General features: G+C 34.0%; 1 protein-coding gene across 1 annotated transcript in view; it reads left to right on the plus strand.

The window, feature by feature from the left end:
• Positions 1-14,995, plus strand: part of TRHDE (thyrotropin releasing hormone degrading enzyme) — a 427,616-nt gene that overhangs the window by 328,867 nt on the left and 83,754 nt on the right. Inside the window, exons 11-13 of the mRNA XM_006146207.2 lie at positions 7,394-7,482; positions 14,403-14,536; positions 14,637-14,692. Coding sequence (XP_006146269.1) covers positions 7,394-7,482; positions 14,403-14,536; positions 14,637-14,692 — 279 coding nt within the window. The remainder of the gene's footprint in view (positions 1-7,393; positions 7,483-14,402; positions 14,537-14,636; positions 14,693-14,995) is intronic.

Raw genomic sequence — 14,995 nt, forward strand, 5'->3', positions numbered from 1 at the left:
AATAAATAAATAAATAAATAAATAAATAAATAAATAAATAAATAAATGAAATGAAATAATTATTTTAAAAAGATATGATTTTTCACTTTCTCCCATGAATGATATAGAATTAAATATAAGAAAATTGTGTTTCAGTGAATTAAATGAAATTGAGCAAAATATGAGATGTAAAAAGTAAATAAGAATACAATTCAACAACCCAGAAAAACTAAATAAAACAAACAAAAATGTGAACTATATAATAATCTGAGTCAAAGGAAAACTCAAACAGATACTGTAAAGAAGTCAAGTATCTGAAATCAGCAGATGGTGTAATGGTTACATCACTGGACTCCCATGTAGTTGTCTGTGGCTTGAGTCCCAGACCCAGTAGCTTAAAACTCATGCCGAATGTGTGTACGTGTGTGCTCAAAATTCTGAGAGGACAATGGAGAAGGAATTGTGGTGTGGCCATCCCTTGGGGTGTGACTTCTTGCTTTCTGTCTCTCTGTCTTTATTTCTCTGGCAAGCACACACACTCTGTAGCAAAAATCTCTCTTAAAAATGTCAAGTATCAATGCCATCTATTTTCAAAATGTTCATGCTCTCCCCCTCATTTTTATGCTTACAACTACTAAATAAGACAGCATATATAGGACCTTGTTTTTTTTTTATTTTTAACTTTCTTTTGAAAAATGCTGCATAATTACCGTCAATACAATATGTAGGGTTAAAAACATTTTTTTAAACTATTTTTAAAGTTTGTTTATTTATTTCTTCAATGAGAGAGAGTGATAGATAACACACACACACAGACAGGTACCTGCCACAGGATTCTCACTCTGTGATCCACTCCCAGTCTCACCTGGCCCTGATTATAGGCATCCAAATAGCCCTGGGTACTTCAACCCCAGGATGCCAGTCTGGGACCTTTCCTCTGTGGGTCTAGTTGCATTACCAATGTGCATCCACTCAATCACTGTTTATTTTCTACTTTATATTTTCTGCCTAGTTTGTCTTATTAAAGGCTAAGCCAAGGAAAGATTTAACTTAAATCAATCAGCTTTATTTCTTTAAGAGATCTGGCAAGAGGTTGAGAGTGAAGATGGAGAGGAAAAGAGGTAAAATTAATGAATAAAATGAGATATTTAGATTTGGTTTCTCCCATTACCTTGGAAAATTAGGAGTCTGACTCTCATCCCCATGTTTCGAGGAGATCCAAGCACCCATTCAATTTACTTTGTCATGGCCAAGAGGAGTGAGTGGAAAGCATTCCCGGGTAGGTTAGCTCTAAAACTGACCGTATAGAGAAGAGATTGAGAAGTTAAGGAATGTTTTCTGGTGACTACATTTGGAATCTGACTTAAGAAAGCAGTGTCTTGAATCTCCTCAGTATGTAGTCCGACCTTTAACTCAGTGCCCTTTTCAAGCCAGCTGTTGAAGACTCGTGGAATACAGTTTTACCCTGCCATGCTGTCACCACTGTCAGAGACTGACTCTGTCAGTGCTTCTTCACCCAGGCTCAATTCCCCACAGCTGCCAAGTGCGGCTTCTAATCATCTACCGTCTGGCCCCAGGCTAAACATGCTTAGGCGTCAACCTGGCCTTGCCAGAAAGTACATAAAAACTACTTGACTGTGGCAAACTTAGAGAGAGTCAAGCCTGGCCTCTGAGAATGATCGGTCTGACACGAGAGCATCATTGATGCAGAAAACATAAAGGACACACAGACGACAGAACACATTTTGAACAAAAATACTCTGTCATCCCATAACAGGCACCAGATGTACCAGCCACGAGTCTGACTCTTTAAAGGAAGAAATTCTCCCAGGCTGTAGTAAAAGCATATGTAACATCTAGAGAGGTTCGCTTTGCTGGAGTTGTAAAATCATAAGGATCGTTCTGAACCCTGAGAACTTGGCATATAAAATACGAAGTGTAAGCTAACACAAGGCATCCCATTAACCTTAAGAATGAATTGCTTTCTTTTTTTGAATAGAAAAGAGCTTGTTGCTGAAAACTTAGCTTTCCAATTGTATGTAACCGGTCATTTAATTCACTATTAAATTCTGGTTAAAGCTTCAATGACAATTCTATCTGGCCTTTGTGGATAACCTTCCTGGGTCTTTATTATACAATGCAAACATTGGTTGTAGCGAAACCTTCTAACTGTCCCAGAAATCCTACAAAGTCTGGATATTTAAAAATAATTATTTATTTATTTTTTATCATTATTATGATTATGAGAGAGAGAGAGAGAGAGACAGAACATGAAAAAGCAAGCCACCAGGTCCAAGACTCAAACCTCAGTCAGTCATGTAGGAGTCCAGTGCTCCAACCACCATACCACCTGCCTGCCCCGATATTCTCTCAGCTGGAATAATTAATCTTGTCTTTGTTTTCCTAGTGGACACTAGAAGGTGACTAAAACATACCTAGAGCACTTGTTCCTGTACCGAGCGATTGTACTTTTCAGATGTCATAGTTGTATTAGAGCATGGACAGGGAGAGTCTGTATGTAACTAACAATGATGGCAGGTTAGTGGAGATGCAACAGTGTAAAACATGTGCTAGGATTTTGGTACTTTAACTTCCGAACTGTTTAGTTTTTTCAGTTTATAAACTTGATGTGTGTAATGTTAGGTAATGTCTTTATACACCAAGGAACTTCGCAGCATTCTCTGCTGTAGGGAATTACATTTAACTCCACAGTTATGCTTTCATTGTCTTACTGACCTGGGGACGGAAATCTGAATAGTTTTTTATGAAATCTACACTGACGATTCGTTTATGTTGATACAATTTTAAAAAAAGATTTCACAGTCAACCTAAAATAGGTGCACATTCTTTCCTATCTTAATACAATCATTAGAATAAACAGTGTTTTATTGTAATAATACAAACTACTGATGAAAAGAGATATTCCAGGGACTAGTAAAAAAATCTTGGGTGGTCTTTTAAAATGGATGTTTATTTTTCTTTCTAAGTAGTTTTAAATGCTTAAAATGAGATTACTAAAATTCAAATTAAATTTAAGCAGCTGGAACGCAATCTAATTTTGCAAATTCTTTCTTCTAATCTCTTTTTAAACATAAACCACTGTAATCTCAAATTTCTCTGCAGCATATGACACAGGGCTCTTCTGTTTAGTGTCTTTTAGGCTTTCAACTTGTAATCACGAAGCAACATCATTATCATACTTTAACGTGTCACATGTTATATAAGTTTTTGCAAAGTATATTCTTTTAAATTTACTTATTTATTTATTTATTTATTTCAATGAGAGAAAAAGAGTTGAGAAAGACAGCCTACCAGAGTCCTCACCCTTTGATTTACCCCAGCCTCAACCAGCCCTGACCGTGGGCATGTGCACATACTCCCCAGTTTTACAGGGATGCTGTGGGATGTGAACCCAGGACCCTCTCATGGGGGTCCAGCATTGCAAAGCATTATTGCTGCACCTAGAACTGGCCTCCTTTCTTTGATTTTGAAATGACATTTATGAAAATACCAAATATGTGCTGTTAGGAAGTTATGAAAAATAACTTACGTAGTATTGACAATACAAAAATTTAGAAATGATTACAAATTTCAGATGTGCTTGGTAATATAACTTCTATCTTGGTCTCTGTGACAATGTACAGATTTTGGTTTGTAGACACACACATACACACACTCACACAAACACACACAACACACAGGAGTGAGTGCTAAAACATTCCTAGAAAAAAACACACAAGTCTATTTAAAAAGTTTAACAAAATACTCCAGTATTTATACCCCAAAACTTTAGGGTTAACTTTTTGGCATGTAAACAGCTGTGTGATACGATGTCTGATAGCTAGGAAGTTTCCTGTATGCCTGTGGTATTACTATAATCAACTTGCAAGTATTTATCGAATCTCTTTTTCTGGAAGTTTAGAAACACTTTCTGAGGCTCAACTCTTGAAACATACTAATATCTATCATAATCACTATTTGGAAGCACACACTTTAATACATAAGTGTCTATATTAGGGACAGATAATGTTTTGCAAATATTTCATGATCATGCTACAAAAAAGATACATTTATCTTTGAGGATTTTTAGTATCCTTAATTTCATGTATTCCTTTATTTTTAACTAATATTTGTTTTCACAATTTAGCTGACCCAATTCAATGTGTAAGATACATACAAAAAAGTCATGTTTTCAAAATTAATCTGTTTTACTTACAGACTTATTTGTGTCCCCTTTTATTTTACTTAAATCAAATCCATTCATTAAAATCCAATAGTAACTGATTCCCAAGTGTTTCCAAGATTTTGTATGTGCAAAAATAAGAGAATAAGACCTATAGTTGGGCATTGTTGGCTCTCATTTTTATTTTTACTTTTTCATAATTAACTTTTAAAAATGTATAACCTTGGGGCCAGCAGGTGGTGTCATGGCGCTGGATACTCCCACATGGCTGACCATGGTTTGAGTCCCGACCTGGTTGCTTACTTTCTCACTTTCCCTCTCTTTCTCTCTCTCTGACCAAATTAAAAAAAAATAAATGAATGAATTAATAAAATTAAATAAATAATTCTTTAAAAAATATATAACCTCTTATTTACATTTAATTGTCACACCTCTTTATGGTGTATAATATGGATTTTGGAAGCAAGCCTATAATGTGCAATAATCAAATCAAAGGGATGACTGTATTCATTTTTTCAACAAAAACCACCACATTATGATATGTACCTTCAATTTTTGCTCTACTAATTATTTTCAAGCTACACACACACACACACACACACGAGTAACAAAATCCCTTTTTCATTTTCTTTTGTTGTTGAAAACTTAATATTTCAATTTAATTTAACTGATCATTTAATTCACTATAGGGGTTACGTACTCTCCTGACAGAGAGTGAGGGAGAGAAGCAAGCACTCTCTAGGTGGCAGGATCACACTGAGTCCCCATCCTACATCTCTCACTCCATTATGGATTTTGGGCATGTTCATGCATGCACACACTCAGTGTATTTCTCAAGCGTCCAGGTTGGGGACACGAACCACAGGGTCAGCCCTGTGCTGTCTGGCTGCTTTAACCTGCCACGGAGTCTAGCAACATACCATTGGGGTGTGCTGTTCCACAACCCATTTGCCCTATTTACAGGCATCCCTTTCTCTGTTCAATGCTTTTTTCCCCTATCCTCTCGTATTTTCTATCCCCCCTCAGCCCCTATACAGACTCTGGTGTCTACAATTGTCTTTTCTATTTCTATCTCTTCAAATCTCTCAGTTTCTGCCATAGAGTGCAGACATTTAGCATATATTGAGGGGAGACACACAGTGTTTTTGTCTTTCATGGTCTGGTGGATGCCACTTGGTCTTACATCTTCTAGAGATGTCCACTTTGGACTCAGTGGTAAAATTTTGCTCTTAACTGTTCTTTTCAATGATCAAAAGAGATGAATTATTCTTAGAAGATAACCGTTAAAAAAAAGAGATCGATTCTCTGTATTGTCCTTGTAATAAACCTGTCATTAAATATTGTGGTATATTCTTAGTACCATGGTAGAATTTTGAAGTTATTTATTAAATAGCTTAATGGGTCATTGGTCACTAACTACTATCTAATGAATCAATAAACACTTGGTTACTTTTTTTTCTATTTTAGTTTTTAGGTTACTCTAAATTGATTGGAATCCAGTTCTTTGGAGCCCATAATAGCAGAACTTAGTATTTCTATGTAGTTGAAACTCCAACTGTCTTGAGTCCAGCAGAGTTTTAAAATTTAGAATCTTAAACATATCATTTTGACTTCCAATACTGGAGATAGCAGTTGCAATACAATTATGAATTTCTCACAGTCTTCCATTTGGAACTTTTCAACTAGTAATTCCATTTTTGATGGATACAAAACAGTAAAGGCTTAAAAAATCAAATTCTACATGTCAAAGTCAGAAGAGATGTTCTCCTCTTCCATCCCCCAAAAGACATAATTATACTGTTTATTACCTCAAGTTTGATCCTTGAACAATTTTCAACTCTACATTTACTCTTACAGTTACTGAGCTCACACGGTATCTATTTTTACACTTCTAGAATAGAAAAAAAATTTTTTTTCAATACTGGAATTGTTGGCTATCTCTGCTGCTAATGATGTAATGACAAATCATCTTTCAAGGAAGGAAACAATGTATTGTCACTAGAATTATTGCAAAATAATCCCTCATATCTCTTTCTACTTATTTGAAATTGAATGGATATTAATTAATGTACAACTGTAAATCTCAATTTTTATCCTATAAAAGGTAAATATTAGAAGGTGCTACTCTTTAATAATGCACAATGATCAAATAAGGTCATGGCATCTCTAACATTTATCGTTGCTTTGTATTGTGTACATTCAAAACCTGCTTCTCTGATTATTTTGAAAATAAACTAAATTGTCACCAGCTATCTTTAATTTACTGTGTGGTGGTGTTCTAAAAAACATTCCACTTATTTACATGCTCTCTTGCACATATTACCAAGTTGCTTCCACCCTCACATTCTCTACTCCTTTCCATCTTCCAGTACCCACGACCGTACTCTCTACTTGTATGCAGTCAGTGGAGATGTTTGTTATTCTAATTTGGTCATTACAGATTATATATTGTTTTGAAAAAACAGCCTATACCCTAAAATCTTGTACAATTATCAAATATAAATTAGAAATTACACTAACAGTTATAAAATAACTTTTAAAAGACAAAAAAAAAAAAAGAGAGAGAGAGAAAGAAACTGATTCTCTTTAGCAGCTGAGGCTCATGACAGACCACTGCCTGCTGGTGGATGCTTTGACATGTCCATTTAGAAATTCTACTTCAGAAAATAGTGCATTAAATTTTCCTTCTGTATTCTTTATATTGATACAGATTTAGAAGGAAACTAGTTAGTTTTGCATGTCCTTTCTTCTTTGCTGGGTAAACTTTGGTGTGCCATATTAATCTTTCTATTAAGTTAATATTCCTTAAAATCATTAAACAATAAATAAGAATGTTGAAATGTTAATGCTTGAAGCCACCAAAACGTGTTTTAATGTCATCGAGAAAGAAGTTATTTTTAGACTTGAATCAGTATATGTAGTGGCTCTGATTCATGGAGTTTAGTTACTTTTTATTTCTAATGCAAAATGCTTTTTTTTTTTGCTAGATAAATTGTTTTCTTGGCATTTCTTCTTTTGCATTGAAATTAAAACTTTTAGAGGTCAAGTCTTCTTAGTGGCATTGAAAGAGTGAATTTACCTGGGGAATTACTCCTTTTATGACTTGAATTTTTTTTTTAAGTTTCTCTAAAGAATGTAATAAAATTCACACAGAAAATGCACGGGAAGTACTGCTTGTTTTTGTTTTGATATAGCTATTTTTATTCTTAAAGGTTCTCTTTTATTTTGCAGTTACCTGTGGCAGATTCCATTAACTATTGTGGTAGGAAATAGAAGCCATGTGTCTTCAGAAGCAATTATTTGGGTGTCTAACAAATCAGGTAAAATATATATTCTCCCTCAAGGAACTATTTGGCTTCAGATAATTGTTTAGCAACTTAACCTCTGGTTTCAGTTGTTATAAAATGTGAATAAAGACAAATTAGAAAGAGAAGATGGGGAATGATAACCACATTTACACAATTAGATACAGTAGAGTTTCTATCAATAAATGGTGTAATTTCAGTTTACCTATGTAATTACTAAATTTATTTATTTATTTGATGGTGAAGAGAAAATATGAAAGTAAGTATTTGTAGTCTCAAAGTTAGCTGCTTTAAACTGGATAATTTTACAATCCCCAGAATAATTAAAATGTAATCATTAGTACTAACAGAACCGAATGCCAAATACTGAAACACAGGCCTTATTTTAAATTCCATTTTCCTACTTCTTTTACAGACTATCTCTTTAAGGGATGAGAGAGGCAATATTCTCTATGGAATTAGATAATTATAGGGCCAGAAGGGAGGGACTTAAGCAGGTCATCAAGCCATCCCCCAGTTAGGGTCAAATCACAAGGAGCAAAGAGAGATGAGATTCTATTTTCTTTCTAAATATCTGCAAATAAGATAGTGACCTATTTCAATTCCCTGTCAGAAAGCTATTTCTTGAATCCAATCTACATCCTTCATGCCAGACTGTGAACATGTCCCTTTTACATCTATTTTCTACTGATTTGGGAAAAGTTAGTTACTATCTTTATGTTACATTTCATTTAGATTTAGATGGCTGAATGTGTCCATATTTCATTTTTCTTACACTGTACTAATGTGAATTAATTAATATTATTTTGCTATTTTGTCATCATCATTTTAAACAACCACAAGTCTCTTTTTTTGCAGTAAGTACAAGTATAAACAAAACAACAAATACTGTTTCTTCCCCTCAGTTTTGCTATTACATGAGAGATTTAAATGCTCAAAAATAGATAAATCGATATACAAGAAAATGTTATTATAGCAAAATCTAATCTGATTCCCAGAATTATAAAAGCTTATAGTTCAGGTGAATTTTCATTCAAATTTTCACATTATTGTATTTTTTATCAAATAATTGCATGCTATGAAAATCTTTTACTTACACATTTGTACATAAGGTAGTAATGCACTAAAATGCCTACTTATAAAATTTACTGGTGTTTCTCCTTTTAAACTGTTTATTATAAACTATTATTTTCATTTCTTGGAGTTAGCATTATACCATGATTCTGAACTCACACTTACTGCATTATTTATCTTGATGTTTCTCTTTTCTCCTCATATAGTTGTTTTATTTATCTACATATTTTGTTTAAAAAAATGGTGAGTGAAAGTGGTGTTATTAAAATAATCATTCCTTTTATAGGATTGTTGGGGAGGTGAGACAGAATTGTTTATAAAAAATAAAGTAAAACATTCATTTTTGGAAGATAGAATGAAAATGTGAAAGTACAAAAGGGTAAAGATAATGATCAAACATCGGATGAGCCCTACACTCCTTGTAGAAAGGAGAGGTTTCAGGGAAATTCTGATTCCTGGGCCCATTTTTTCCTAACTCTGTTTTCTTACTCTTATTTATGATACCTTTTTTCTCCACACAAAGTATGGAAAATAGTCATGGTTTTGACCAGTCGGCACAGGTTGTTTTATTTGAGGGTTTGTTTTACTTTATAACCTTTCATTATAATATAGGAATAATAAAAATGAATTGGTTCCAACCATATGTTTGCCTGAAATACCACCCACATTGATTTGCATGGTTATTATACACACAGCTGGATATCTGTGCAGTGTACTATTCGAGGAGGTGCTATTTGCATGGACTGTGACATGAATGGCACACTCCCCCCAAAATGGTGCAGAGTGCAATCTGAGCCATGCAATGTGCCATTTTTATTCATTTATAACAGATCTTCTGTCTATGTAAACATTGTCATAGCTGAAATGTTGAGGCTTTTGTTGGATTGCCACACTAAATAAATTCTACCTGAAATGTTTTCTGAAAATGATATAAGTATAAAAATCTAAAAGAAAATTTCCAAAACAGACCTAGAGATAGACAACCTTTCTCTCTTGTCTTTTCAGTCTCATTCTAATTGTATTCTATTTTGTCTTGAAGTCCTTCATAATAATGACTAAAAAAAGCCAATACCAAAGATTGAGAAAGAAAAAGATGATTAAGTCTGATCTTCTTTATATGCTGTCATGTCTTCCCCCCCCCCAATGTAGTCCACTAATAGCAATGATAACTGTTCTGCATAAAAACATGAAGACTACAGACCAGTATATGACATAATGATAATGTTGCTGGACTCCCACAGAGTTGACTGTGGTTCAAGTCCCAGACTCAGCGGCTTAAAATTCATACCGGCTGCATGTACATGAGTGTCCAAAATCCCAAGAAGGGAATAGAAGAGAAGGGATTGCAGTTTGGCCATCTCCCTTGGGGTGGGGGATAATTTCTGTCTCTCTCTGTCTCTCTCTCTCTGTCTCTCTGGTGAGCGCACATGCCCTATAGCAAAGGTCTGTCTCTCTAGAAAAAAATAAACAAATAAAAATGAAGAATATAGTCTATAAATTCTTGTCAACATATGTTAAAAATACCACAAGTAATTAACCACACCAATATTTTGTTGCAATTGTTCATTGTCAGTAGTGATATAGGTTTGATCTCATCAGATATTAAGGCAAAATTATTGATGGATAGCATAAAGTATAAATTAGATTTGAATTATCATATATTCCTGATAGTTCAATTTTTAAAAATATTATGAATGGATATCTCATTTCAAGATAAGGGACAGATTTTTTTTTTTGCCTAAAAATAGTTAAACCAAATTTTGTTATTCACAGAATATAGGAGTGTATAATGTTTTTCATTCTTTGCAAATACCGAGTTCAAACATTTAGAAATATAGTCACTTGCATGGTGACTTGTTATTCCATTGATGGTAAATGGCTCTCCAGTGAGTGGAGGGAAATTTACTGCTAAATATTGTGAAAGAGAATATTTAAAATAAAAGAGAAATGATCCTGACAATGAGAAGTAAACATTAAAAAGATCGTAATGTTGTAATGCCTTTCTCAGCAGTGGCTCATTTAAGACTTACAAACCTTTACAGTGATTATTATTTTTATTCCCCTCTTACAAATAAAGAAAATAATGCTTTAGAAATAATTTGCCCCTTGGGGAACCAGCAGATCATGTAATGGCTATGCCGCTGGACTCCTATATAGTCGACCACAGTTCGAGTCCCGGACCCGGTGGCTTAACCTCATGGTGGACATGTGTGTCTGTGCCCAAGATCCCGAGAGGAGAATGGAGGAGAAAAGATTGCGGTGTGGCCATCCCCCCGGCGGGTGATTTCTTGCTTTCTGACTCTGTCTCTCTCTGTCTTTCTGGAGAGCACATGTGCTCTATAGCAATAACCTCTCCAGAAAAAAAAAAAAAGAAAGAAAGAAAGAAAGAATTTGCCCCAGATTTCAGTTTCTTTAATTGCATGAAGAATCAGCATTAGAAGCTTGGTTTTCTTAATCTCTCTACCCTTCTTCTGGCTACCCTCTTTCTTTCTCTCTCTCTCTCTCTCTCTCTCTCTCTCTCTCACACACACACACACACACACACACACACACACACACTACAGTTTTAGTGGTAAATTTGGTAGTTTTCTTTCCAGATCTGTCAATGAATATGATATCTTTGGATAGATGTACAAGGTTCTATAGGTTCTACAAAACACTATCTCATGTGATTTTCATGAGTCCAGTGAGGGAACCAACATGTGTTATTATCCCTGAATGTGTCCTACATTGTTACCCTTGTTATTCTTTTTTTGTAAATTGTAATTCTTCTGCAACCAGTAAATATTGGGTAAAAATGCCCAATCTTCTCTCTCTTTTTGTTTCAGATGAAAGCATAAAATACAAAATACCAGCTACTCTTATCTTTGATGCCATTTTGGATACATCCTAATATAATGTTTAATTATTATTACCAACACTCGAAATATAACTTCCATACTTTTATTATGGTACTCATCAAATACCATACCTCATTAGGCCATTGGAAAAGATCTCTTTAAAATTCATTGCTTGACATTAGTTAATTTGAAGAACATTTCAGGTATATAATTAACTAGAACTGAAAAGATATTTATAAATCTACTACAAAATCTTTCAGGGAATCATTTCTCCAAAGATCTCATTTGTAACAAAGACATAAAAATATTAATGAACAGTAATAACCTTCAGGTTTTAGTTATAAATTTAATAATGGCATATTTAAAAACAATAAATGCCTGCCTTCATATTTTGGTCAGATAATGTAGAAGGTATAGAGTTTATTTATTTTACTTTAATATACAGATTCATGCTACTTTGATTATACTTGATTATACAGCAACTTATAAGTTGCTGAACGAGAAAAGCTTAAAAACTAGAGCCAAGTGAATCAAATGGGGTTAGGTTTTACCAGCTATCCAAAATGTGAACAGGATATTACTTTTAAAAACAGGTTTAATTTTATAGAAATGTGTTATTTCAAACTTGTCAAACTTGATGCTTTAACACTGTAAAGTTTTTTTTGGTGAAAAAACGCTTTTTAGATGAAATAATCAAATTAGCTCTTAGGTGAAGGGAGTTCGGTCATAGTTTTACTATTTGTCATTTTAAAAGTCTTAGTACCCTTGAAGATAGTTAAAGCTACTCAAGATCTTAAATTCTTAAGTTTTAATTTTTCTTTGCTGAATTTAGCCATGATTTATTAAAATCTCTTTATGAAGTTTTTAGTTTTCAAAAACGCCACATTTTCTTGCTGGTTGTTTCCATTGTCATTTTTATATCTGTAAAGTGGGGGTGGCATTCTAAAGCTTCTTTAAAACAATTGTGTGTGTAAATACATAAAATATCTGAAAAAAAGCAATTATTAAGTTCCACAGACTTAAGAAATCATTTGTATTGTAGAGAACTACCTGACAGATTTATTTGCCTAAGTACCATGTTTAAATTAGGTAAAATATCTATGAAAAATATCTCCTTCCACTGAATCTTAGAATTGGAAAGTACTGTCAGGCCATTATTGGGCCCTCATATTATGATTAAAGACATTGAGAACCAATGAGTATCAGTTACCTAAATTCAACTATGAATGTACGGGAAGCTAAAACCAGAATCTTGCTTTTCTACATTGCTCTAATTCTTTTTCCAGTGCCTTTTTTTGCCTTTTCAGATCAGTATAAGAATGTGAAACGTGTATTATATTTTAATAAGTATTTTACCATCTAATACCGATAGAGTGTAATGTGGTTTCAAGGACAGTGAAGTCAGAAACCTGACGTGGACCATTTCCAGTTTCCCTGGACAATTTGATTAACCTGTATGAGCTTTGTTTCTTTATCTGTTACAATAGACATAATTTTTAAAGGTGGGAAAGAAAAAAAATATATATATATATATTTTAGAGAGAGAGAGAGAGATTTATGTTATAAAGCATGAGTGCTCACTGGAGACACACAGAGAGAAAGTGAGAACTCACCCACTGGGGGCAATGGCCATGCCACAATCCTCCTTCCATTCTCCTCTTGGGATTTTGGACATGATGCACATGTGCCTGGCGTGAATTCCAAGCCTTCTGATCTGGGACTTGAACTGTGGTTGACCATGTGGTGGTCTGGCACCTTAAAAACAGCACCACCTGCTGGCCCCAAAGATTACATTTTTATGCTCCGTATATTTTTGGGTTTAGGTACAACTTGTTGGACTGCAGATTCTTGAAAACTTGTAATCTGTAACATGCGTTGTGTTAATCTACCCCATTTCAGACCTGAGAAGTGAATGGTCATTCATGTCTAACTCAAAATCTTATGATATACTTTCTTTTTTGGTTTCTGCTTGAGAGAATGATCTATAAATTCAATTCTTCAAAGAAATAAGGGGTGAAATTTACTTTTTGGTTGGAGCCTAATCTGTGAAAACCTTGATACAGAGTAGGAATCAGTGGCGTGTCCCCTGTTCAGACCTGAGACATACGGTTTCCCTGATGCATTTAATGGTTTTGAACTTGTGCATGTGTGTGTGTGTGTTAAAGTCCACTTGGCTGTGTAAATTCTATGACGCTTGAGTCCTGAAGATCAATAACAAAATCAGAAGGGTGAACTATGGTCCTAGGAAGTCAATAAAGGCTAACTTTACAAGTGGATGGAGTTCTCTCTGTGTACCATATTTGAAAGAATTAAACATGTAAGAAGATATAATATCATTTTTATTGGCTTCCATTAATTGAATTAGCTGGTGAACATAATCAAGTTACTATTTTCCAAAGAAAGTCCAATCAGCAGAATTTATTGTTTTTGTTTTTAATTCTGTGTGGAAATACTAGAGTCTTGAACAAATGGGACTGCCATTTTTTGAATTATTGATGATGACAAGAAGTCTGTTATTTATTAATACTCCCAAGAAAGCACAAGGAAAAGGTCAAGAAACAAGACTTTCAAGTAAAGGAGCTCTATTGTTTGAATCACGTTTTTACTGAATAAATAAGTAGAATGTGTCTAACCCTTTTATTTTAGTGGTATATCCACACACAATCTAATTAGAAGTCACATGTATATAGTGGTAGATTTCTAGATTACATTAATTTTTTTTCTCTATTGATTTTGGGTTACATTTGTTTTGAGAAATAAAATTAGGTATAGGTAATGGGGATTTGTCAGGGACAAAAATAAATGTTTATCTTATACGTAATTGAGTTAATAATGAGTAACCACCTAAAAGTGTTTCTGGCAAATTCTAGATGCAAGTGATTAATTAAAGAGTAAGTTTAAATTAGGTATTTAGGATGGCATTCTCGTTTATTGATATTTTTTCTATTTAGTATGAAAAGATACTTCATGCCATGTTAACTCTTTAAGTTTAAAATCTATCCCCTAAAATGCTATTTTCAGAGCAACACAGAATAACTTATTTGGATAAAGGAAGCTGGCTGCTGGGGAACATCAATCAAACTGGCTATTTTAGAGTCAACTATGATCTAAGGAACTGGAGATTATTAATTGATCAATTAATCAGGAACCATGAGGTATACTCTGGATTTGCTCATTAAAGGTCTGTTTTGATATGTGAACACCTGCCGTTTTAATCCTAAATTGTTTCCATTTTTTCTCTGATTGGCCTCATAGGTTCTTTCTGTCAGTAACCGAGCAGGTTTGATCGACGATGCCTTCAGCCTAGCCAGGTATGCTTTCCTGTGGATCCCCACAATAGAACTTGTGTCTATAGGGTTTCTTCTATTAAACTAAATAATATTTATGTTTTGAATTTAAGAAATTCAGAAAGAAAATAATTTTCATTTCACGTTCTTTGTGTTTGGACTTGAGTTATAATCAGTATCCCAAACTTTCGATCAATAATAGCCACAGGATATTTCTGAATCAAAAGAACCTTGATCAATTCTGCTGCTAATTCAATTTAACACTCAGGAGATTAATAATCTCTTCTCAATTTCATTAATGAACTCTACAAAATGACCATTATGCCA

Source organism: Tupaia chinensis, unplaced genomic scaffold (assembly GCF_000334495.1).
Source record: "Tupaia chinensis unplaced genomic scaffold, TupChi_1.0 Scaffold000168_1, whole genome shotgun sequence".
Taxonomy (NCBI): domain Eukaryota; kingdom Metazoa; phylum Chordata; class Mammalia; order Scandentia; family Tupaiidae; genus Tupaia; species Tupaia belangeri.